Source organism: Colletotrichum siamense (genome assembly GCF_013390195.1).
Source record: "Colletotrichum siamense strain Cg363 chromosome Unknown KSG_Cg363_contig08, whole genome shotgun sequence".
Taxonomy (NCBI): domain Eukaryota; kingdom Fungi; phylum Ascomycota; class Sordariomycetes; order Glomerellales; family Glomerellaceae; genus Colletotrichum; species Colletotrichum siamense.
In genome coordinates, this window is record NW_023501021.1 from 225,238 (window position 1) to 246,930 (window position 21,693).

General features: G+C 53.5%; 8 protein-coding genes across 8 annotated transcripts; 4 read left to right on the forward strand and 4 right to left on the reverse strand.

The window, feature by feature from the left end:
* Nucleotides 1–991: 991 nt before the first annotated feature.
* On the forward strand, nt 992–2,743 carry CGCS363_v011677 (uncharacterized protein; the record flags this gene model as incomplete). The annotated part of the gene is made up of 2 exons (XM_036643526.1): nt 992–2,395; nt 2,465–2,743. 2 exons carry the CDS (start codon nt 992–994, stop codon nt 2,741–2,743), a joined length of 1,683 nt encoding a protein of 560 aa, XP_036490151.1.
* A 340-nt stretch (nt 2,744–3,083) lies between these two features.
* Nucleotides 3,084–4,040, reverse strand: CGCS363_v011678 (Uncharacterized protein; the record flags this gene model as incomplete). The annotated part of the gene is made up of 1 exon (XM_036643527.1): nt 3,084–4,040. One exon carries the CDS (start codon nt 4,038–4,040, stop codon nt 3,084–3,086), a length of 957 nt encoding a protein of 318 aa, XP_036490413.1.
* A 779-nt stretch (nt 4,041–4,819) lies between these two features.
* On the reverse strand, nt 4,820–5,788 carry atnD-0 (Short chain dehydrogenase atnD; the record flags this gene model as incomplete). The annotated part of the gene is made up of 1 exon (XM_036643528.1): nt 4,820–5,788. One exon carries the CDS (start codon nt 5,786–5,788, stop codon nt 4,820–4,822), a length of 969 nt encoding a protein of 322 aa, XP_036490150.1.
* Nucleotides 5,789–7,273: 1,485 nt separating this feature from the next.
* On the forward strand, nt 7,274–8,406 carry dtxS3-0 (Aldo-keto reductase dtxS3; the record flags this gene model as incomplete). The annotated part of the gene is made up of 2 exons (XM_036643529.1): nt 7,274–7,679; nt 7,739–8,406. 2 exons carry the CDS (start codon nt 7,274–7,276, stop codon nt 8,404–8,406), a joined length of 1,074 nt encoding a protein of 357 aa, XP_036490656.1.
* An 805-nt stretch (nt 8,407–9,211) lies between these two features.
* Nucleotides 9,212–10,165, forward strand: CGCS363_v011681 (Uncharacterized protein; the record flags this gene model as incomplete). Its single annotated transcript, XM_036643530.1, has 1 exon — nt 9,212–10,165. The coding sequence occupies one exon, from the start codon at nt 9,212–9,214 to the stop codon at nt 10,163–10,165; it is 954 nt and encodes a 317-aa protein (XP_036490657.1).
* Nucleotides 10,166–12,676: 2,511 nt separating this feature from the next.
* p2ox (Pyranose 2-oxidase) lies at nt 12,677–14,759 on the forward strand (the record flags this gene model as incomplete). The annotated part of the gene is made up of 8 exons (XM_036643531.1): nt 12,677–12,813; nt 12,868–12,939; nt 13,004–13,013; nt 13,067–13,140; nt 13,196–13,826; nt 13,900–14,277; nt 14,335–14,396; nt 14,453–14,759. 8 exons carry the CDS (start codon nt 12,677–12,679, stop codon nt 14,757–14,759), a joined length of 1,671 nt encoding a protein of 556 aa, XP_036490654.1.
* A 160-nt stretch (nt 14,760–14,919) lies between these two features.
* On the reverse strand, nt 14,920–15,654 carry CGCS363_v011683 (putative sterigmatocystin biosynthesis peroxidase stcC; the record flags this gene model as incomplete). Its single annotated transcript, XM_036643532.1, has 1 exon — nt 14,920–15,654. The coding sequence occupies one exon, from the start codon at nt 15,652–15,654 to the stop codon at nt 14,920–14,922; it is 735 nt and encodes a 244-aa protein (XP_036490655.1).
* Nucleotides 15,655–18,276: 2,622 nt separating this feature from the next.
* On the reverse strand, nt 18,277–20,026 carry ecdD-0 (Major facilitator-type transporter ecdD; the record flags this gene model as incomplete). Its single annotated transcript, XM_036643533.1, has 2 exons — nt 18,277–19,470; nt 19,541–20,026. 2 exons carry the CDS (start codon nt 20,024–20,026, stop codon nt 18,277–18,279), a joined length of 1,680 nt encoding a protein of 559 aa, XP_036490820.1.
* Nucleotides 20,027–21,693: the final 1,667 nt, after the last annotated feature.

Below are 21,693 nucleotides of genomic sequence, written 5' to 3' on the forward strand. Positions count from 1 at the left end.
CACATGCCCCGTCGAAGCGAAGAGGAAGGAGACGAGGAAGAAAAATGACGAGGAAAAAAAAACGAGTGAAAAAAAATGAGGTCACCCCGGTCCGTGCTCCTTCTTTTTTGGTGGGCAGACTGCGACAACGGCAAGTACCAGTGATTTGTGCTTTCCCCAGCAGAAAACAGCAGGTGCTAGGTACCTTCAGCCGGATAGTACCTCCCGTCGCATCCAGCCGAAGCTAATTCCCGCCGCCCATCAATCGAAAACCACCACCAACCTCTGCGCCGCCAGACCAGACCTGCACCTCTGCACCTGCACCACCACCACCTGCACCTCAACCACGCCGTCGTCTATCCTCGCTCGCGACGTTTGCGCCTGGTCTCACGCTCCCTCCTCTCTCCCCTCCACCCTCCTGCGCCTCCTCTACCGCATATCTGGGTTGCACACTTGATCTGCCCGCGCCGAATCTTAGCCCAGTGTGCTATCGCAACCCATATATATACCTCTTATCGACCACCCGCGCACCCTCGCACCCCCGTCGAATCTCGAAGCCATGCGCTGGAGGCTGCGATTCTGCATTCCATCACCGTGAGACCCTGGCAGCGGGGTAGCGCGCCGCCGCCCACACCGAGAGCACCAAGCGAGAAGCGACAAGCTCCAACCACCAAGGCACCAGGCGGCTACCTACACCCAATACAGCATCTCCCACCGACCCAACACCGATCTCCGACCGTTTACCACCGACGACAACCGTGTGTCCGCCTGCACCAGTTCGTCGACGTCACCGCCAGCAGACCCAATCCGTCTTCTGCTGCTGCGCGAGGTGAGCCCACGCCCGACGACTAACCTCAAGCCACGACGCGCGACTTAATCCCTCCGAACCATGGTCCACACAAATCTTGCCGGCGCCGCGGCTGCTTCCCGCACAGCCTCGTCCGGCTCATTCCACGCTGGTGCTCCCATTCCCACCTTGGCGAGTATAGAATCAAGTCGACGACAAGTCACAATGCGCCGCCAATCGACCCATGCCTATCACACATTCCCGACTCCTCCTCCAAAGACTCCTCGCGAGCAGTCATCCGCCGAGCTCTTTGACCACTCCGACTCGGGCTCCAATGCCTCCGACGATGACCATGAGCAGACTCCCTTGCCGGTGCGCCAGCTGGCCCTCCTTGCCTTCCTGTCCCTGAGCGAGCAGACGGCCCTCAATTCCATCGGCCCCTACCTGCCCCAGATGGTCGAGTCCTTCTCCGACATTCCAGATTCCCAGACTGGCCTGTACGTCGGCATCCTCGCCTCGGCATTCGCCCTCGCCCAGCTCTCGACGAACTTGTTGTGGGGATATCTATCCGATGTTGTTGGGAGGAAACCCGTCATGATCATGGGCACCTTCATGCTCACCTGCTGTTTCGTCGCATTTGGTTTCTGCAGGACGTACTGGCAAATCGTGCTGGTCCACGTCTTCATGGGCTTGCTGAACGGCAATGCTGCTGTGGTGCCTACCGTACTGGGTGAAGTGACGGATCGTTCTAACCAGAGCAGGGCTTTCACTTGGCTGCCCGTCATCTACTCTCTGGGTGGTATTACAGGTCCTGCGTTGGGAGGCCTGTTGGTAGGGACCTTGGGCAAGAAGTATCCCTACCTTGCGCCAAACCTGCTCAGCGCAGCACTGCTTCTTACCAGTGTGATTATCGTCGGAATTTGGTTTGAGGAGACTCTGGAAAGTTTGGAGCCCGATCACGCTGCTTGGATTCCTGCCTGGGCTCGCAATGCATGGTCGTGGGTCAAGGGATCACGCCAACCGAAGAGGAACTCTTGGGCCGCCCGCTGGCCTCGTCGCGGTTCCCAGGTCGCGGTGAGCACATCAGACGACGAAGAGGACGAGGATGAAGACGGCGCGACGGAGGACCAAGGGCTACTTCCCCACGCTGACGAAGAAGGCTCCGAGGCTGGAGACGATCCCAAAACGCCAGGCGACCTTGCAACCTGGCGCCATATCTTGAACCGCAACACGGTTCTGGTGCTGTTGACATATCTGGTATTCCAGTTGTCCAACATTTCCTACAACAGCTTGTACCCCATCTTCGCTGACGCGGATCCCCCAACAGGGCGCGGTTTGCCCCCAAGCAAGATTGGTGTCAGTCTGAGTCTGGCTGGCGTGGCCACAATCGTCTTTCAAGCTTTCCTGTTCCAGCCTGTCAAAGCCCGTTTGGGAAACCTGGGCAGCTATCGTGTTGCGCTGCTTGGACTCGCCGTCAGCATGGCTCTGATGCCTTGGATTGGATACCTCGATGATGAACCGTACTTTGGCGTCGGCACCGGCTCCACTTGGCTGTACATTGAGCTGGGAGCCATTCTCATCATCAAGAATATCTGCGCAGTCGGCGGGTTGTCCAGTGTGATGCTGCTAGTAAGCCCCCCCCCCCCCCCCCCCCCCCCCCCCCCCAGCCAACATGACCCTCGTTTGCTGACAATGTAGATTACCAACTGCGCCCCTAATCATGCCACGCTGGGCACACTAAACGGCATTGCCCAGACCTTGTCCGCCGCTGGTCGCAGCTTCGGACCTTTTGTGTCCGGCGCGCTGTTCACTCTTTCCACACGCGTCCACCCCAAAGGCGAAGCTCTGGCCTGGGGAATCTTTGGAGGCATCGCCCTGCTTGGATGGGTAGGATCCCTGGCCATCCGCAACCGCGGACTTGAGAGCGACGACTGGACCGGCGAAGAGGACGGCACGGACGGTGAAGCGGACCCATAGTCGAAAGCCTCAGCCTCGACAGGCCAGCCTGTCAAGCCCGTCGTTTGTCTTGATAGAAGACATCTGTTTTGTTACATGTGCTGAAAAATGTCGCGGATAATCATAGCGTAGCAGGTCGGAATAAATCACGCCCAGGGATAAAGCGGCTACATTGCATCGATAGAGGGACGACACGATGCCCTCCTCCGGAAAGAAGAGGTGGCAGAAATAAAGGTTATAGATCTAATTGGCTCGCCAAGCCCACCTTGAAAAATAAGAAGAAGATTTTGTCATTTGACTACTGTCACATTTCCCTTGACGCTGTTTTGCCCAGGATCATTAATAGTCACGGGGCGATCTGCTAACAGGCAAAGTTCTCGCACTTCCTCAGGGCCTTGGCAACAGCTTGGTAAGACCCCTGCCGAATGTCCTCAAGAACGCCCATGCCCTTCGGTTCCCATCCCAGCTCCTTCCTCGCCTTCGCTCCGGAAGCACGGTTCTCGACAGACAGGAAGAAAGCCATCATAGGCCCGAACTCCTTCTCCACCTGCTCCTTCGTGATGTCTCTAACAGGAACGCACACAGCCTCCGCCATGGCCTCCGACATCTCCCTCAGAGTCACCTCGGTAGACGCACTCGCGTTATAAACATCCCCGACCTTGCCCTTCTCTGCCGCAAGAAGATACAACCGCGCCGCGTCGTCGACATGGACCGTGGTGGTCCGGTTCCCGCCCCCATCGATGACGGTGATGCAACCCGCCTTGGCGCCCATGTCCATGAGCTGCGCCACGCCGCTGCGGCCGTGGCCGTGGACAAATGGCGCTAGGCGGACCGCCATCACGCGGATGCCCCTATTCTTGAGGCCTAGAGAGTGCGTCTCGGTCAGCATGCGCGTGTGCAGCTCGTTGGACCCGATCGGCGACGCCTCGTCCGTCTCCGCGCCCGCGGGGTCGGCGGCGACGATGAGGGTGCCGGAGGTGGCGACCAGCGGCTTGTCGGTGCCAGCCAGGCCGTCTGCGATGGCGTCGACGGCGGCGAAGTCGATGTGCCGGATGGACTCGTACGGAGCGCCGCCGAAGACGTAGGCTGTGGCGAGGTGGAGGACTACGTCTGCGGCGGCGGACTCGGTGCGCAAGACGGCGAGGGAGGTGAGGTCGCCGCGGACGGGGACGGCGCCGAGGGAGCGGAGTTTGGTGTCGCTTTCGGGGGTGCGGGAGAGGGCGCGGATGGAGTGGCCGTCTGCGAGGGCTAGGCGGATGATCTCGGAGCCGATGTGGCCGCTTGCTCCGGTCATGAAGATGCGCTTTTGGGAGGTCATTGGTGCGATTTGAGACTGGTTTGGGTTTGTTGTGTGGAGAAAAGGATGTATCTTAACGTCTTGGATGCTGCAGGCTCTCGAGGATGAGCGAGGGTCTTTATTTGCAAAGATTCTGTCAGGCGAGTTGGCAGATCAACTCCGAGCATATACAGGACCTCTAAGTTGAAACAAGATCCAAGACCGCTTTCTCATCAAGCACGGAGTTTATCTCCGCAAACCATCAATCTCCATACAAGCTTGCAGTAGATCCGCAGTTCGGTCAACGTTGCTGTCCGAGTTGCCTTTGTTGATACCACCCCGGAAGCAGCCCCAGGGGTCATCTTAGCGTACCAGGTTACGTATTGATAAGTTGGAGGAGAAGTGCAGATGGAATATTACACTATGATCACAGCAACCAGGATCTCTTTCGGGTCCGATGGTCTCATGTAGCTTGCCTTGCTTGGCGATGCGGTCGACGCAAGGCCGGCCATAAGCGGCTCTTAACTCCACGTAATACGACGGAGGTCTTAGTCTGATCTGTCTAGGTTGAAGCTCCGAAATGTTTCCGTTTTTGCCGGACCACGTTGAACGGAATTCAGGATTCAAAAAATGGTTTTCATTTCGTTCCCATTTCAACTCATCTTACGACTTCGTGTTGTCAAGGTGGCGTTAGCTGCTTTGACATTAATTGTCCGGATAGCACATCTCCGATGTTTTCTACAACCTTTCTTTGGCCCAAGCAACTGATGGGCTGAGAAAGACAGGAACAAACAATTGATGAAGAATCATCATCTAGGCAATCAGAAGTTTCGCGTAACGCCAGGCTTGATAGCCTCCAGCTTCCCCATCAGCTCCACCCAAACACGATCCTGCGTCACCTTCCCCTCCGCGCTCCTCACAAACGCACTCGGTTCATCAATTTGGCAGTCAGACAGGTACTTTCCGTGGGACTCAACCCCCGCAGACCCGGCGTGGACCAACGTCCTGCTTCCATACTCCGCGCTACGCGCCATGAAGGTGTTCAAAAACCACACAACCCACGTATCCAGCTCGCGCACCAGCTCGGAGCGGCAGTAGCCCGGGTTGACCATATTGACCGTGACCGGACACCCAGCCGCCGGGTTCCGCTCCGCGATGCTCCGCACGCCAAAGACCTCGAGCAGTTTCGACGGCCAGTACAGGCTGTTTGGATCTTTCTTGCCCTGCTCGTTGAGAGCGTCGTAGATCCCGCCTTCGGGGGCGTGGCGCTCGTTGAACGGCGTCCAGGCGTGTGTTTCCGAGGTGGTGATGATCAGCGTCGGCCGGGTGTTGTACTTTGCTGCCGTCTCCTTCATCTTGGGCATCACGAGCGCCGCCAGGAGGAACGTGGAGACGACGTTGACGGTGATTTGCCCCTCATTGTCTTCCATCAGCTTGTACTCAACGTGCGCGACGCCGGCGTTGGCGTGGAAGATGTCGACGCGGCCGAGCTCGGAAGAGAGGCGCGCCGCAAACTTCTGCACGCTGGCGTAGCTGGACATGTCGAGCTGCCAGACTTCGATGACGTCCTTGGCGCAGTTGGTGGTGGACTCGATGTCGTCTTTGGCTGCGGTACCCTTGTTGAGGTTGCGTACGGCGAGGATCATTTTGCTGGCGCCGAGGCGGACGTAGTGGCGGGCTGCTTCCTTGCCGAGGCCGACGTTGCTGCCGGTGATGACGATGGTTTTGCCAGCGTAGGAGCCGGTTGGGTAAGGCAGTCGGGCGAAGAGTTGGCTGTAGAAGAAACCCATTGTGGTTGATTTGACCGAGATTTGGAGTGAAAAGGATGTGAGACACTTAAGTTCTTTCAGATAGTTTGTCTGTCTATTGAAGTAAGATGGCTTTTGATCAAGACATCAGCCATAGTCAGGGAGGTTGGTATTTATCATGGTTCCATGATGCTCTTTTCTGTGCACTCGTATAGCTGGCCATGGTTGCTTCGACCGTTGTATGAAAAAGGGCAATTGTCCAAACTGTCTTATCTCCACGCGAAGTTGATTGTTTCATTAAAGAGGGACATGTTGGAGAGGAAGTTACTCGCGCTTTGAGCGATACTTAAGGCCGTGTGTCTCGCCTTCATGCTGGTAAGTCAGCAGCCCGACTGGTATTATTGCCCCTAGTAGGTATTGTTTCCCCTTTTGGGCAATAGTGTACTCGTTGATGCTAATGGTTGGTTATGATTGGTGGAGACAAATGCGCCATCCTTGGGGAGATGACGGTTTCTGCTCCTTTCTACTGGCAGCGCCAGATCGACCGATACCCAGATTTCGTCCGAATATGCTCTCGCTTCTTTCCTGGACTTTAGATCTTGATTACGAAGGGTGGGCGTGGAATTTAATTTAGTTGCTTATGATCAGGAGAACAAGCTCGGCGTAGCTTACGCGACGACAGGGACGAGATCATGCCTCGTTCCGTTAGTACATGTATCCAAGCTGCAGGAACGTATAGAGACTGCCAAAACAGCAGAGAGAAAGAAATCGCGAATTCCATGGACTTCATCGATCGGGACAAGTCGATGTTTTAACGATTGCATCACGTTGTGGGTAAGGTAGCGGCAGCTCCCGCAGTTAGTCGCTGAAATGACTTCAGCTGGTTGGATGCCGCGGGGAAGATCGTCGCGACCGGCTCGGCGAAGTGGGGGCCGGGATTAAGCGTGCGCTCCGGACTTTGCGGACTTGGTTGCTCGCTACGGTTGAAATTCCCATACCAAAGTCCCAAAAGCCTGGCTTCTGCAGGGTCTTTAAACGAGCCTGAAAAGGCTCGGAAAGTGCTTTAGTGTCCGTTATCTCTCCGCGACCCATGATTTCCCCAGCTGGGTGAATATACGGTACAATTCACATCGAATGTCCGTCATCACGCCGATTTAAGAGCTTGACTGTCCCACGCGTCTCACTCGCCTCGATCCACAGCCAAAGACAAAGTCCGGACTCAACCACCTACCTTTGACACGATCGTGGTTTTTCGAAGGAGTTTGAGGCTTCTAATGTCCATTATCTCCCCTTGAATCCACCGCAGGTCCATGTAAACGCCATAATGTCTTGAGATTCTGAGTTGCATCACCGGTTTTAAGGGACATGGAAGTCATTACGTAGCAATGAATGAGTCTTTAAAGATGCATCATGTGCGTCTATCGTCAGAAATCCAACTAGCATAACAACAGCATCGCATCCATTCAAGCCGGACATTCGATTCAGAGAAGTTCAGCACTTGCTTCAGTACCTCCACCGATCACCAAAATGTCTGCGCCAGCTTTCCCCGCCACTCTGCAAAAGAGCCTCGACGCGACCAAGGTTGAATACGTCAACATGGGAAACTCTGGGCTCCGCGTCTCAGTCCCAATTCTCGGCGGAATGTCTCTTGGCTCCTCAGAATGGGGTTCCTGGGTGCTTGACGAGGAGCCGTCCCTCGAGATCTTGAAGGCCGCCTATGATCGCGGCATCACCACCTGGGACACGGCCAACATGTACTCGAACGGAGTCAGCGAACAGGTCATCGGCAAGGCGATCAAGAAGTTCAACATCCCCCGCGAGAAGATCGTACTCATGACCAAGTGCGCGTTGCATGTTGGCGAGGAGGTCGGCATGCACACGCCCCCTTTTACCCAGCAACTGAACCAAAGCAAGGACTACGTCAACCAAGGAGGTGAGCTTATGGATTCGAAATCCACGATGATTTGAAAAATGATAACTAACTCAGATCAGGTCTTTCACGCATCGCCATTTTCAAGGCTGTCAACGACGCCCTTGCCCGCTTGGACACGACTTACATCGACCTTTTCCAGATTCACCGCGTCGATCCCGCCACACCCATCGAAGAAACCATGAAAGCTCTCCATGACCTCGTCCAAGCCGGGAAGATCCTTTACATCGGCGCCAGCTCCATGTGGGCGACCCAATTTGCGCGCATGCAATTCGTTGCGGAGAAGAACAACTGGACCAAGTTCGTGTCCATGCAGAACTACTACAACCTCTGCTACCGTGAGGAAGAGCGCGAGATGAACAGATTCTGCAACGACACGGGCGTCGGCATCATGCCGTGGTCGCCGCTGTTCGGCGGCAGGCTGGCGAGGCCGCTGGGCTACGACAAATCTATACGGTCGCAGATGAAGGGCCCCATGAGCCCCGCGTTTACGGAGGCTGATGAGGAGATCATTCGCAGGGTTGAGGAGGTCGCGGGGAAGAAGGGGTGGAGCATGAGCCATGTTGCACTTGCCTGGGTGAGGTCCAAGGGCGCGATTCCCGTGACGGGGTTCAACTCTGTCAAGAGAATCGATGAGGCTTGTGAGCTGAGGGGGAAGACTCTGACGGAAGATGAGATCAAGTATCTCGAGGAGCCATACGCCCCCAGGAACATCATGGGTCACTTTTAAGTCGGATCATGTAGTACACTGAGACGCAACAGTCTCTTTTTGACCCCTGCCAATGTTACAATAGTCTCAAATATCTCAATTCTATCTAACTAATTGAAGTTCGCAGAGTCATTCATGGGGTGCTTTTCAGACTTTTCCTGTTGTGAAAGACCAACTAGTATTTTGTGTCGCAAGTATGCGTGCCTAGCTGGAGAGGGTTCTCAGAATGAAATGAGTAGCCCTTTGCCTGTAACTTAGCTTAGAAGACCGACATTGCTTAATATGAGACCGAAGACTATCTTTTGGAAAGCCAGAACTTGCGGTAGATAGTTGCCCCGACCATTCAAAAACACAGATCCGACTCTCCGCATGATCCGAACTTAAAAAAGGGAAGACTGCATGCCAAGGGCAATATTCGCCTGTGAAATCTCTACGCTTTGGTGAAAGATGAGCAACCCGAAAGGTTCGTGATCTAGACCACGTTGTCACTCGTTGTTGTCAGTGCTGAGAGCCAACTGACTAGTTAATTACTTTGTGGATCCCGTCCACGCGAACTCGTGGGATGGCAATCATGTGGCCAAAGTCTAAATAAACAACGGAGAAATACGGTAATTAGGAATAATGGGGGCTAAAGTCCTGACTCAATTTGCACCTCAACACGAAAACCTTGTGTAATGAGTGTCAATCAGATCCCCAAATGAGAGAATGACAAGACATCTGTGTATGCCGTCAGTTTGAGGCTATAATACGGGAAGTATTGCCCACAGATCGCAAGCAGTGGCATCCTTCTCTTACTACCGAAGTCATTATGGAAATCATTGGCAACATGGGGCCGTTCACTCTTTTTTTCTCGTCACTCCTTTTCACCTCTGCGCTCGGCGCACCGGCCGCCTCTGGCGAGTCTCACCTGCACAGGGATCTGCTTTTGGTTGAGTCTTTCAAGCAGAGGATCACCTCGGACACACAGGGCATCACCAAGAACTGGACCGGTAACGACGTCTGCAAGTTCAACGGTTTCAGCTGCGACAACAACCCAAACACGGGCCAGAAGGCTCTGGCTGGCATTGACTTCAATGGCTTCGGGTTCGAGGGCCAGAAGTTGACTCTGGATGGCTTTCTTGACAAGCTCACCGACTTGACCTTCTTTCACGCCAACAGCAACGGGTTTGTTGGACAAATTCCGAGTGATCTTTCGGCGCTGAAGTGGCTGTATGAGCTTGACCTCAGCTCCAACAAGCTGTCTGGGCCGTTCCCCAAGGCCGTTCTCAATGCCGACCTCACCTTCCTGGACCTGCGTTTCAACGAATTCTCCGGGTCTATTCCTCGCGAGCTGTTCACTCTGGACCTGGACGTCATCTTCCTCAACGACAATAAGTTCGTTGGCAGCATTCCTGACACCATTGGATCGACCCCGGCCCGGTACATCACCCTGGCGAATAACCAATTCAGCGGAACCTTCCCGAAGTCTGTCGCCAACGCCAAGTCTCTGGAAGAGATCCTGCTCCTCGGAAACAACCTGTCCGGCTCTCTCCCCACGGTGTACAAGACTGAGAACCTGACGGTTTTCGACGTCGGCAACAACAACCTGTCTGGAACCGTCCCGGAGGCTTTGTGTCAGTTGAAGAACGTTCAAGTCCTGAACCTGACGAGCAATAACTTTGAGGGAGCTCTTGGCCCGGCTTGCACTGAATTGGTTTCGAAGGATATTCTTGATATCTCCAACAACTGCATCCAGGGAGTTAAGGGCCAGAAGCCCGCCAACCAGTGCAAGAAGGCTTAATAGTATGGGCTAAACTTGGTGTACTACTTGATAATATCAGACGGTTGTTCACTTCTTTGCTAGGTCGCTATGTGCTAGCGTGCGTTTGTTTAATCTTCAAGTATGTTGAGCTTAAATAGCAACAATAACTAGTAGGCGACTATTCGATTCCGACTTGGCTATCTGATCATCTTTAACATCATAGTATATGTGTTATCGCATCTGTTGCCATCGTTCCCGTCGTTCTCATTGCTACTATCGTGACCGTCGCCATCGTCCTCGACCTCCTCGTCCACGTCGGTCGTCGTTCGTCGTTCGTCGTCGTCGTTGTGTGGTTGCACCACCCGCTCGGATAGCAAAACTCCACTAGCTGGTCTGTGGCCAAACATGTCTTGCCTGCCTGTTTACTAAGTGGGCAGAACGTGATCTAGAACTTGTGTGAATGTTGTTTGTGAATTAGTCGTGACGCAATCTACGTGAAAGTAAGGCCAACAGACTGTTACGCATGGTTATGACGAGTCATTATCAGATCATGGGCATATGCTGCCAGCCATAGAATGCCGTAGCAAGCTATCTATTTCTTGCTTTAGAGTCGAATAAAGAGCTGAACGAGACCTCATGCCTGCCCTAGTGGATGTGTCAGACCCCTGTCTGGCTGGCGTCGAAAGTGGCTGGCTGTGTACCGTATTTGTCTGTAAAAGCGAAGGTCATCATTCCCACTAGTCGGATCATCAAGCCTCCTTCATTCCATGTCGACGCCACGCCGTCGTTTGTTCTTGCGGGAATGATTTGCTGGTATTGGGTCCGGACTGCCTGAGCAATGTGGGCGGCCAAAGCTGACCCCCTTGCATGCCCCATCGTCTTCGTTCTGCGGGGTTGTAGTGTAACTATGTAGGGGCTAGATGTTCCCGGGCCGCACCGTCACTTAGTCGACGGGACTTCCAACGTAAATAGCCGCCAGGAACTGGTACGATGGTGGCAGAAGCGGCAACACGGAAGAATGCATGAGGTTTTGTGGCGTTTGAACAGGCAACTGACTGTTGGTATCCGAAGGGTAATGACAGCTTCCGCCCAATGACTATCCACAACCGGTCGACAATGGAAAGGCACCGTACCCCTTTGGCTTCAACCGGTAAGCTTCCCTGAAGCACTTATCAAGCCGATATCATGATATGATGAGAGTGAGAAGATAGGACCAATGAGAACCAGAGAGGAACCTGGGCATCATTGCAAAACCAGCGGTGAAATTTCGACCTCAAGCCGTTGTGGCATTCTGAGCTAAGACAAAATACCCTTTTTGAGTATTAAAATTCATAGCGTATTTGTGGGCTGAAAGTTTGGATGAAGCTTGAGCTGAAATATGTAGATAAACTCGAACGTCAATCCATGCCTATGAGCTTGGCATTATCATTCGACATGTCCGTCATTCTCGCGTGTGAAAATCCACTGCCAGTTCACCGATGTCTTGCGTCTCACAAGTGCCGACATACCTGAGCAGCTACGCATCAAGAAATTCGGGGTCTCTGTCTCTAAGGTATGATCTGCAACTGGACTTGTACGCGCGGCTTCGCACTCAGGTACTGGATAGCCGACTGTTGTGCTCCCGCTCTTCCGCGAGACCACAACGTTCCTGCAACATGACCTGACATAAGTTGCATCCTTCAACCCCTCATTCCGTGCTACCCCATGCTCCTGGTTTATTCGGCCTGATCCGGATGCATTCTCTCTTGCGAAGTCTCAGCCCTGATCCCACTACACTTCAGGCGATTACATATTGATCGGGCGACACTGACGTCTACCTCGATATCTGCACCCAAGTCCTCGGTCATAGCGTAAGAGCATCCATGATGAGGTGAACCGAAAGAAAGGTGGAATCATGGTAGCACTCTTGGGGAGTATATGGAAGTCGTGCGAGAGTGGGACGAGGGGGCGCTTGCAGGCGGTTGCTGGGCATCTTAATCATGGCCTGGCGATGAACAGAGTCTATCGTCAATACGTGAGAAACGGGGCGCTAAGAGTACCTTCACTCAGACCCTCGTTGGATCACTTTCCACAAACAATCTTCACATTCTCCCTTCGACGAAACAATTCTCGAGGATTTTCAAAGGCGTTAGAAACCGGGGTCATGTCGTGGCAAAATCTGGAAAACCTGGTCTACGGTGACCTATGGCGTTGGCTGACTCGGCTGTTTCGCGAAACGTCGAATTCTGGATTGTCTCACAGTCACTCCTGCGATGTTCCGACATGTTCCACTGACAGGCTTTTGCCGCCCAGGATACCCCGATAGCGAGTCGAGACGTGAGGCTTTTGAAGGTTGCCCACACACAGTTTCTATGAAGTGGCTGTAAAGACTTGGATGCCACGGGCTGTCAGCTGATACAGGTTCCAGGTAAACTGTTCATGTATAAATCTGAAGGCCGCCGGCAGCAGTGAGAACCAACTTCTCCCCGTCTATTCATCCTCACTTACATCTATCTGGATTTCGTTAGCTTTACACTATTCTCACCTATCTACGTTTCAACCGCTGTCAACATGGGTTCCATGCCGCCTAGAGAACGCCTTGACGAGGTCGATGTCCTCCTCGTGGGCTCCGGCCCTATTGGGGCCGTCTTCGCTCGCAAACTCGTGGAAGCCGGAAGAAATGTTGTGATGATTGACGTTGGAGAGCAGTGAGTTGTTCTGGCCGACAAAATGCGTACATCTACGGCTAAATATGCGTTCAGAGAGACCAGACGGATCGGCGACCATAAGAAGAACGGTATCGCGGTTCAGAAGGACATCAGTCTTTTCACCAAGTAAGCCTTTCCAGATTTTGTCCCTCATCAATAACAAGTCTATATTTGCTTACACAGCCTGCAGTGTTGTCAAGGTAAGAGCTGTGTGCTTTTCTTACCTTTAATCTTACCTAATGATGATATTTAGGGAGAACTGCAACTTCTCTCTGTGCCGACCAGCAACACCGACGCTGGCCTCGAACCTTCAGCCTGGGTTCCTGAGTGAGTTACAGTATTGTGATCCTTGCGACGATAAGCCTGCTCTGACTATTGATAGACCCTGCCAGCAGAAGTTTGTCCACAACGGCCAGAACCCCGACCAGAAGCCGTACGAGAACCTCCCCGCCGCTGCTGCCACGCGCGTTGTCGGCGGTATGGGATCTCACTGGACTTGCTGCACTCCTCGACAAGACCCGACGATTGAACGATCGACACTCTTCAACGATGAGGAGTGGGACGAGCTTTACACAGAGGCAGAGAAGCTGTTCTGGACGAACCCCAAGATCTTTGACGACTCGATTCGCCAGAAGCTTGTCAAGTCAATTTTGGACAAAGCCTTCGAGGAGAGAAACCGCAAGACTGCCAACATGCCTCTGTGCGGCAGGCGCAGGGAGAAGAACAAGGACTATACCGAGTGGGCCTGTACGGCGACGATTCTCGGCGACATTGCCCACGCTGAGAACTTCACGCTGCTCCCCAACACTCAGTGTGTCAGGTTTGAGCTCGATGACACCACTAAAAAGGTCAGACTTGTGCAGGTCGAGAATCTCATCGACAACGAGAAGTACATGATCAAGGCGAACAAGTTTGTCGTATGTGCTGGCGCTGTCTTGACTCCTGGGATCCTCTATAATTCCCGAGGACCCAAGGAGAATTCCACAAGACTTAGTGAGACTCTCCCGGCTTTGGTAAGTACTATTCCCACTCTTCGCGGCGGTATGGTTGGATGACAACATAATAAATGACGATGCTTTCGCACAGGGCCACTACATGACGGAGCAGCCCATGTCCTTCTGCCAGATCGTCCTTGATCGCAAGTACATTGATGCCATCAAGAAAAACGAGTATGAACTGGGCACCGAGGAGAAGAAGGCTGTTCAGGCGCATGAGAAAAAGTTTCCCAACGATCCTCTGCCGTTCCCCTACAACGACCCTGACCCGCAATGCTACTTTCCTCTCACCAAGGACTACCCTTGGCATACCCAGATTCACCGCGACGCCTTCGGATATGGTCAGATTCCGGCCGGCATCGACCAACGCGTGATTGTTGATCTGCGATGGTTCGGCTACACCAAGCCCAACTATGACAACCATGTCAGCTATTCCGACAAGATCAAGGATGGCTTCGGAATGCCTCAGGTAAGTCCTCTTGTCTGTGATGCAGTCACGGTAGCTGATAACAAACGCGTCTACCAGCCCACTTTCCATTTCAAGATTGACCAAGACGACGCCGACCGTTCCCGCAGAATGATCACCGAGTAGGTCTCCGATACGCTTTTCCTATCTTGCACTTCTAACGAACCCTTTTTTCTAGCATGGTTGACGTCGCCCGCTGCCTCGGCGGCTTCCTTCCCGGAGCCGAGCCGAAGTACCTGCCAGCCGGCTCCGCTCTCCACATCTGCGGCACCTATAGGGCTGGAGAGAAGCAGGAAGACAGCGTCGTGGACAAACTCGGCCGTGTCTGGGGCCAGGATAACCTCGTGCTTGGTGGATGCGGTGTCATTCCCACGCAGAACGCCTGTAACCCCACGCTCACTGCTGGCTGCTTTGCACTGGCTGCTTCTGAGCAGATCATCAAAGATCTGAAGGGAGTCAAGGCCATTAAGCCGCGCACCCTCTAGATTTAGTCCGCGCGAGCAACGGATATGGCATTCAGCAGAAGATTTAAGGAAGTCAGAATGATAGATACATGCGTTAGCTCGAGACTTTAGTCAATATTGTTAAGCTATTGCAAAACGTTATCCACACTGAATGTTTTCCGACGTGATGAGGAAACCTCTCTCACACACCACCAGGCGCATACTCTTTCAAAGCTGTCGCCATAGGGGCAAAGTCAGCCCCAGCCAGAACCTTCTCGGACGTCTTCCACCCTAGAGACCATGGTAGCCTCTCCTCCACAAAGCTAGCGTTGATCCAATCTCTCCTCGCCTTCCCATCCTCAACACTGCCCCCGAAAGCCGCCAGAATACCACTCATCTGGTCAAAAGTAGCCTGAATACCCGCCGCATCAAGCTTGAACTGCGGGTTCTCTTTCCTCGCATCCTCCAACCTCGCTGCTCCCGCCTCAGCCGCCTGCTTCCAGGTGACGTACTCATCCGGCAACCTTGCCACGACGGTGTCCCAGATGGTTCGATTGAATTTGAGATTGTCGCTCAGGGCGAGATCTCCGCGGCTCAGACTGCCATCATGGTCGAGGGGCTTCTGAGCGAGGTCGTCAAGGTGGAATGTCCCATTCACGCCGGTCGTGGCGTATTTGAGGGCGGCAGGGATGGGGCCGGCCGCGACGGCACGCGAGAAGTTGAAGGCTTGCATCTGTGCCACTGTGGCGCTCTCTTCTGTGATGAATGACCCATTGCGGTTGATGTAGCCGTGGTTGGCAAGAATGTTCAGGGCCGGACAGGGTGAGCGGCGGTCGGAGGCTGTTGGTGGGATGAAGGGGTGCTCTGGATCTTCGATTTGAGCGTTTGCGGAGGTGGCTGCGAGGGCCATGCATATGGCTGCGAGTTTGAGTTGCATTGTGCTTGTCGGGGCGGATGTGGGAGAGTAGGTTGGTGTAAATGTTGGTGATCTTAGCTTTGTCTTTCACCAATGTGGTTTCAATCCTAATAATGAGGCCACTAAAAGTAGGAAAACGACTCAGAGCCAGCGCTTGCTTAAGTTGATCTTGTCCGACAACGAAAATAAAGAACTTGCTATCAAAAGATGGTAGAACGTCTGTTTCGTCCTTTTGAAGTCCAATGAGGCCACAGGCAATCTAGATGACACCCGGTTCAAGAACATGGGGGATTAGAATACGTGCAATGGTATTGGCTGAAAAGTGTGGTCCTTGGTGACGACCTGCCTCGATTCAGGTCAAAATAGAGTTTCGATATTGCCCAGCCCGCTCTGCCGAGATCACCGAGAATGGAATTTTCGCTCTAATTGGCTTCTCGGCAAGCAAAAGACCACTACGACACCGATGACAGCCCCTATTTTCTTCCCGAGACCGAAGAGATGCATAACTGTATCCCATGGCTTTCGTACACTCTGTACTCGGCCGCCCCGTGGGTTGCCCCAGATGCGCGCAACTGGCAAGTCGTCTGTTTAGAGTGCCAGTGCGGGTCGACGTGCGCCGTTGCTATTGAGCAAAGCCAATGAGATATGACCTCCAGTTCTTTTTGTCCATCGTGTCTGTCGTCGTTGTTGTCGTTGTTGTCTTTGAAACTCATAGTGTTTTTTTTTTTTTTCATCGCTGTTCCTATTTGTCCAAGTATACAAACTATTTGACTTGGCACAGCTTTCGCTGAAATCCACCGAACCCCTCGTGTTGGCCGTAACAACCCGCAAATCTCCAATTTCAGAGTGAAGCGTTGTGCTTTGACTTGTAAATTTTGCAGTAATATATCGGTTTCTATACTGACTGTAGTCTCAAGCGATAGCTATCAATGACAACCAAACATTCTTGTCAACCTAGACATCTAGACATTTCTATTGTTTCGTCTCATTCAATCTTGTCCGCAAACCTATAAACTTAGCTCTCGTAATCAATATATTCTCGCTCTTAACACGATGGTAACTGGAACGTTGACACTTATCTTAATAGCTTCACATTTTGTTACTGCAGTGGCTGCCTTTAACCCAATAAAGTAGATGGCATTCTGACCATGTCATTCAAAAAGTCTTGATGCCAATATCAGAGCCAATCCCATATCAGCCACGAGAAGCTCGAAACAGTCAATTGAAAACTTTGCCTAACGTCACATATAGCCCCTGAAGATTTCAATGGTATCTTGGCCTCGGCCTCCCCCATACACAAAGGACAATCATTGTGATCAAACCAGTTGTCAATGTTCCTATTATGCGACAAACCGAGTACACATAGGCTCATTACATTAATGCAAGAGGGTAAAATCTACCTTAATGTTCCATCACTTACTTCTGTATAGGAGAAAAAGGGACACCCCACAAAGCACAGAAATGATTAGACTCTCTATGTTGAGAGGATAATACCAGGCAAGTAAGAGACTGCTAAAATCATTCTCTCGAGGCAACACGGGTCTCTACTTCTCTCCTCAAAATACGCACTTTAACTATTCACAGTTCAAGAATGCCATTCCACTAACAACTTGTCAATCCACGTTGCGAGTTTTGTGGAAAGCACTGAGACGTCTTCATGACCCGGATCACCCCTTCAACATCTCATAATGACAAAAACACTTCTCATCCAACTACTCCCGTCGTCTTGCTTCATCAGACACAGGGCTGGGACACTAACACGAAAGTAAACCCATTAGCAATCAGCCAGTCTGTGCCACCATCGCCAAAAAAAAAAAATCGATCCACAAGATCACGAAATATGCTCTGGATAAAGCATCTTCCGCCATCCCTTAAAGCCGTCTTTTTTTCTTCACCATCACACCGCCAAAATAGCGGCGCCCAAGCTCTCCAAGTCCCGATCTCTTCCTCACACCGCTCGGCTAACGAAAGCCAAGACGGGCGGACGCCGGGTGATGCGCCCCGGGGGAGGGAGGGAAAGACTTACGCCCAGGAAGGAGCCTTGGTATTCCCGCCCCGCCCCAATTGCCGAATCAAGCCAAGGCCGGGATTGGGCCCCCTAGCAATTTTTTGACGACGGTCGTTCACAAAAAAATGTCGAAAGTCCCCCGTGACGATGGTCCTTGGTCGCGGCCGGGGGGCCCGACATGAAAGTGGTACGAAGACCCCGGTTTGGGAGTCAGCATGAATAATGAGAAAGAACGCGTCGGGCTCCGATATGGGGCCCCATCGACCTCGGTCCGCTTTCCCCCGAACCATCGGGCATTTTTGGGGCAGGCGCATTATTATATGCTTTGTTTTGTTTTTGTTCACAGCGGAAATGAGCCGAGCAGAGATTTTTTTTTATGATTGAATTTATTTTTTCAATTACTGTTTAGAGAGTAGGTAGGTAGGTTTAGGATATTGGGATATCATCACAAACGTGATCCTCCACATGCGCCATGCAACATTTCAAGACATTCCGCATTAACAAGTTCGACGCCCAGTAAAACACAGTTGGGCTCAACTCCACACACATACAAGTGCCTCTCCGTCAGAATACGGCACGGGGGGTATTCCGAGTAAATATACTAGTATAGACAAATGATGATTGGGAGAAACAATTTAGACGTTGGAGCCGCGGCGCTCGATCTGCTCGCCGTGGACCTTCTCGAGGACGCCGTCCTTGGCGACCTGGGCGGCGAAGGTCTCGTGGGGAACCCACTTGGCGGAGGTACGGGGGGTGGTCTCCTCCATCATCTTGTCGACCTGCTCGAGAGACAGACCCTTGGTCTCGGGAACCAGGAAGTAAGTGTAGATGAGGGCGCAGGTGCAGAGGGAGCCCCAGACGAAGAAGACGGAGGACTTGAGGTTGCCGCGCTTCTCACCGACCATGTAGGGGGTGATGACGGCGATGATGGTGTTCCAGAGCCAGTTGGAGGCGGTGGACAGGGCGACACCACGGGAGCGGATGGGCAGGGGGAAGACCTCGCCGATGAGAATCCAGGCACCGGGGCCCCAGGTGGAGGCGAACCAGAAGATGAAGATGGCGATGAAGGCGATCTGGGCGTTGACGGCGGGGATGTTGTCGGCGATGGACTTGGTGGCGTCGGCAGGGTCGGGGTGGGTGTGGTTGAAGCCAACAGTGACACCGATGATGGCGACGAGGTACTGGCAGATCAACATACCGGCAGCACCCCAGAGGAGGATGGTGCGGCGACCGAATCTCTCAACGGTCCAGAAGGACAGAGGAGTGGAGCAGACGTTGACGAGGGTGAAGACCAGAGAGATCAGGAAGGTGTTGTCAATGGCGCCGGTAGACTGGAGGAAGGGGGTAGAGTAGTAGAAGATGAAGTTGACACCAGTCCACTGCTGCATCATCTGCAGAGAAGTACCGAGAATGGTCTTGCGCAGGTTGGAGTTGGATTTCCAGAGACCACCGCTGAAGCAGTTGGCCCAAGAGCCGAACCAGGTGGTGGAGGGAATGAGCTGGCGCTCGTACTCCTCGTTGGCGACGATCTCAGCAAGCTCGACCTGGATGTACTGAGAGTCCTTGGGCTGGCCACGAAGGCGGGAGAGAGACTCGGTGGCATCCGCGAGGCGGCCCTTCTTGACGAAGTATCTGGGGGAGTCGGGAAGGAGGAGCAGACCGCCACCGAGGATGAGGGCCCAGGGGAACTGGATGGCGATGGGAATGCGGTAGGCACCAGTATCCTGGCGGTCCTTGGTCGCGTAGACGACGCAAGCAGCGAGCAAGAGACCGATGGTGATGCAGAATTGGTAGCCGGCGACGAGGGCACCGCGAACCTTCTTGGGGCACTGTCAATTGGGGTTAGCGTTGGTGTTGTTGGAGAAAGGATATTTGGGGAAGGGGGATGTGAAGACTCACAATCTCAGACATGTACAGAATGACAATGGCAGACTCGAAACCGACACCAAGACCGGCAATGAGACGACCAGCGACGATGGGACCAAGAGGAGCGCCAATACCGGTAAGCATCTGGATGACGACACCGATCATGTAGATGAAGCAGCCGAAGATGACAGTGTACTTGCGACCAATCCAGTCGGCGACATCACCAGCAATGAGAGCGCCGAAGAAGGTACCGCAGGAGAGAATGGAGACGATGAGAGACTGGTCGGCTTCGTTCATACTATCGGCTTGGTCATTGCCCTCGACCTTGCGGATGAAGGCGAGGTTACCAATGACACCGTTGATGTATCCGGAGTCATATCCAAAGAAGATACCTCCAAAGGAGGCGAAGGCGCAGATCACGTAGGCCTTCCAGGTGACGGGGGCCTCGATCTTGGAGACGTCCTCGGTGACGGCCAGGCCGACCGGTTCGCGGGTGACACCGCCGGTTTCCTTCTCCATGGTTGCTGTTGTTGTCGTTGATGTATTCGGAGATGAATAAACAAAGGACGAGAGGGGATCTTGTCGAGGGGGGCGTGAGGAGGAAAAGCTCGTGAGGAGGAAGGGGAGGGAAGACGATGTAGGGAAGGGGAGATGGGAACCTTTTATCCCGTGTTACTCTTCGACGAGCCAGTCAGTTCGCGTCTGTGTCAGTTCGTGCTCTGCAAGAGTGCAAAAGGTGTGCGGTCTGTCTGGTCTGGTCTGGTCGGGTACCCGTCGAGGTGGCACCGAAGAATGGAACGTCAGGCAAGGCCGCTCTCCTCGAGGCGTGGTGTGTGGTGCTTCATCTCCCCATTCCGAGGGTCGACAGGTCGCAGTTCACGAGGGCGGGCTCCCATTGGGTTAGAGGCAGATGGCTAGCCGTCCCCATGTTGGAGCTCATGCTTAAGAAGGGCCGATAACTCTTGGGGGCTTTCCGACGAGTTGGGAAGGGGGCCGCGGGGCGGGCAGGCCACGGGGAAGGAAAAGGTGGGAGGACGAGGATGATGGGCCGGGGACTAGGTAGAGACGAGGAAAGGGAAAGGAGCGCGCTAGGGACTAAGACTGGGACTGGGGGGGTGCAGATGTTCGTATGTACACACGTAGGTACACAAGTACCTTGTTTTGCTGACAGACTCTTCGTAATATTAGGTAGAACGGCAATAAGGTACCTCCCGCTGACTCCGTGCCTGATCTGCTGACAGCTCGATTCATTCATCGCTGAAGGGCTGGAAGGACTAGAAGGTAACGTATCGTGAGATCTTGTTTGTGTTGTTTGGCTATTATCTTCATCAGGAGAATAGATGTAAGCGAGAGCTGTTCATCATTGGAACATGCTCAGGTCAGGACCACAGCATACCAGCCATAAACGGCACCAAAGATGCTCAATCATCACGCGGACAACAGACAAAGAGACTCGGCGTATGATCTACCTACCTACCTTACTTAATTTGAGTACCTACAATCCATCTGCAATATCCAGCACTCACTCACTGACACAACTGATGGACAGATCGTCATGGCTAGCAGCCAGATCAGGCCTGAATACGGCACACACAGCGAGCCAGAAGCAAAGCTAGGTAGGTACCTATCTCAGTAGAGAGAGGGACCTCCATCTCCAGTTTAGCTGCCGCTACCTACTTTGTTCGGCAAAAAACGAACAAGCCGTCAGCGGCGTGCGGCGAGCGGCGTCTGCCACCCACAGCGCTAAAACATTAGGAAAAGCGACACTTTGACAGTGTTCTAGGTGGTTTGGGTGGCCAGCCATAGGGGTGGCCGGTCGTCTGAGGTGACTTTTAGCAGTCAGCAGCGCAGTGGTCCCCTGGGGAACAACACTGGGGCTCTCTCCAGGTCGCAGTTTTGCCCCCCGGGGACCCCCTTTCTCCCCCAGGACGGGCAGCAGTGGCTGGTTCTGCCCCCTCCAGGCCCTAGCTTGCCCCCTAGAAGCCTCCTGGTGTGGTGGGCGCAGGCTCCCGAGTCACGGGGTCACTCGCCTAGAGACCGCCTAAAAAAAAGTGCCTGCCCAGTAAAGAGGAAAAAAAAGCTGGGGAAGAGTCGCCGTTGTCTCGCCGTCGCGTGGCGTTTTGCGGGGCGGCCTTCTGCTGTCGGCGGTGGGTACGTACCTAAGAGGTTGTCGCTGTTGCGCGCTG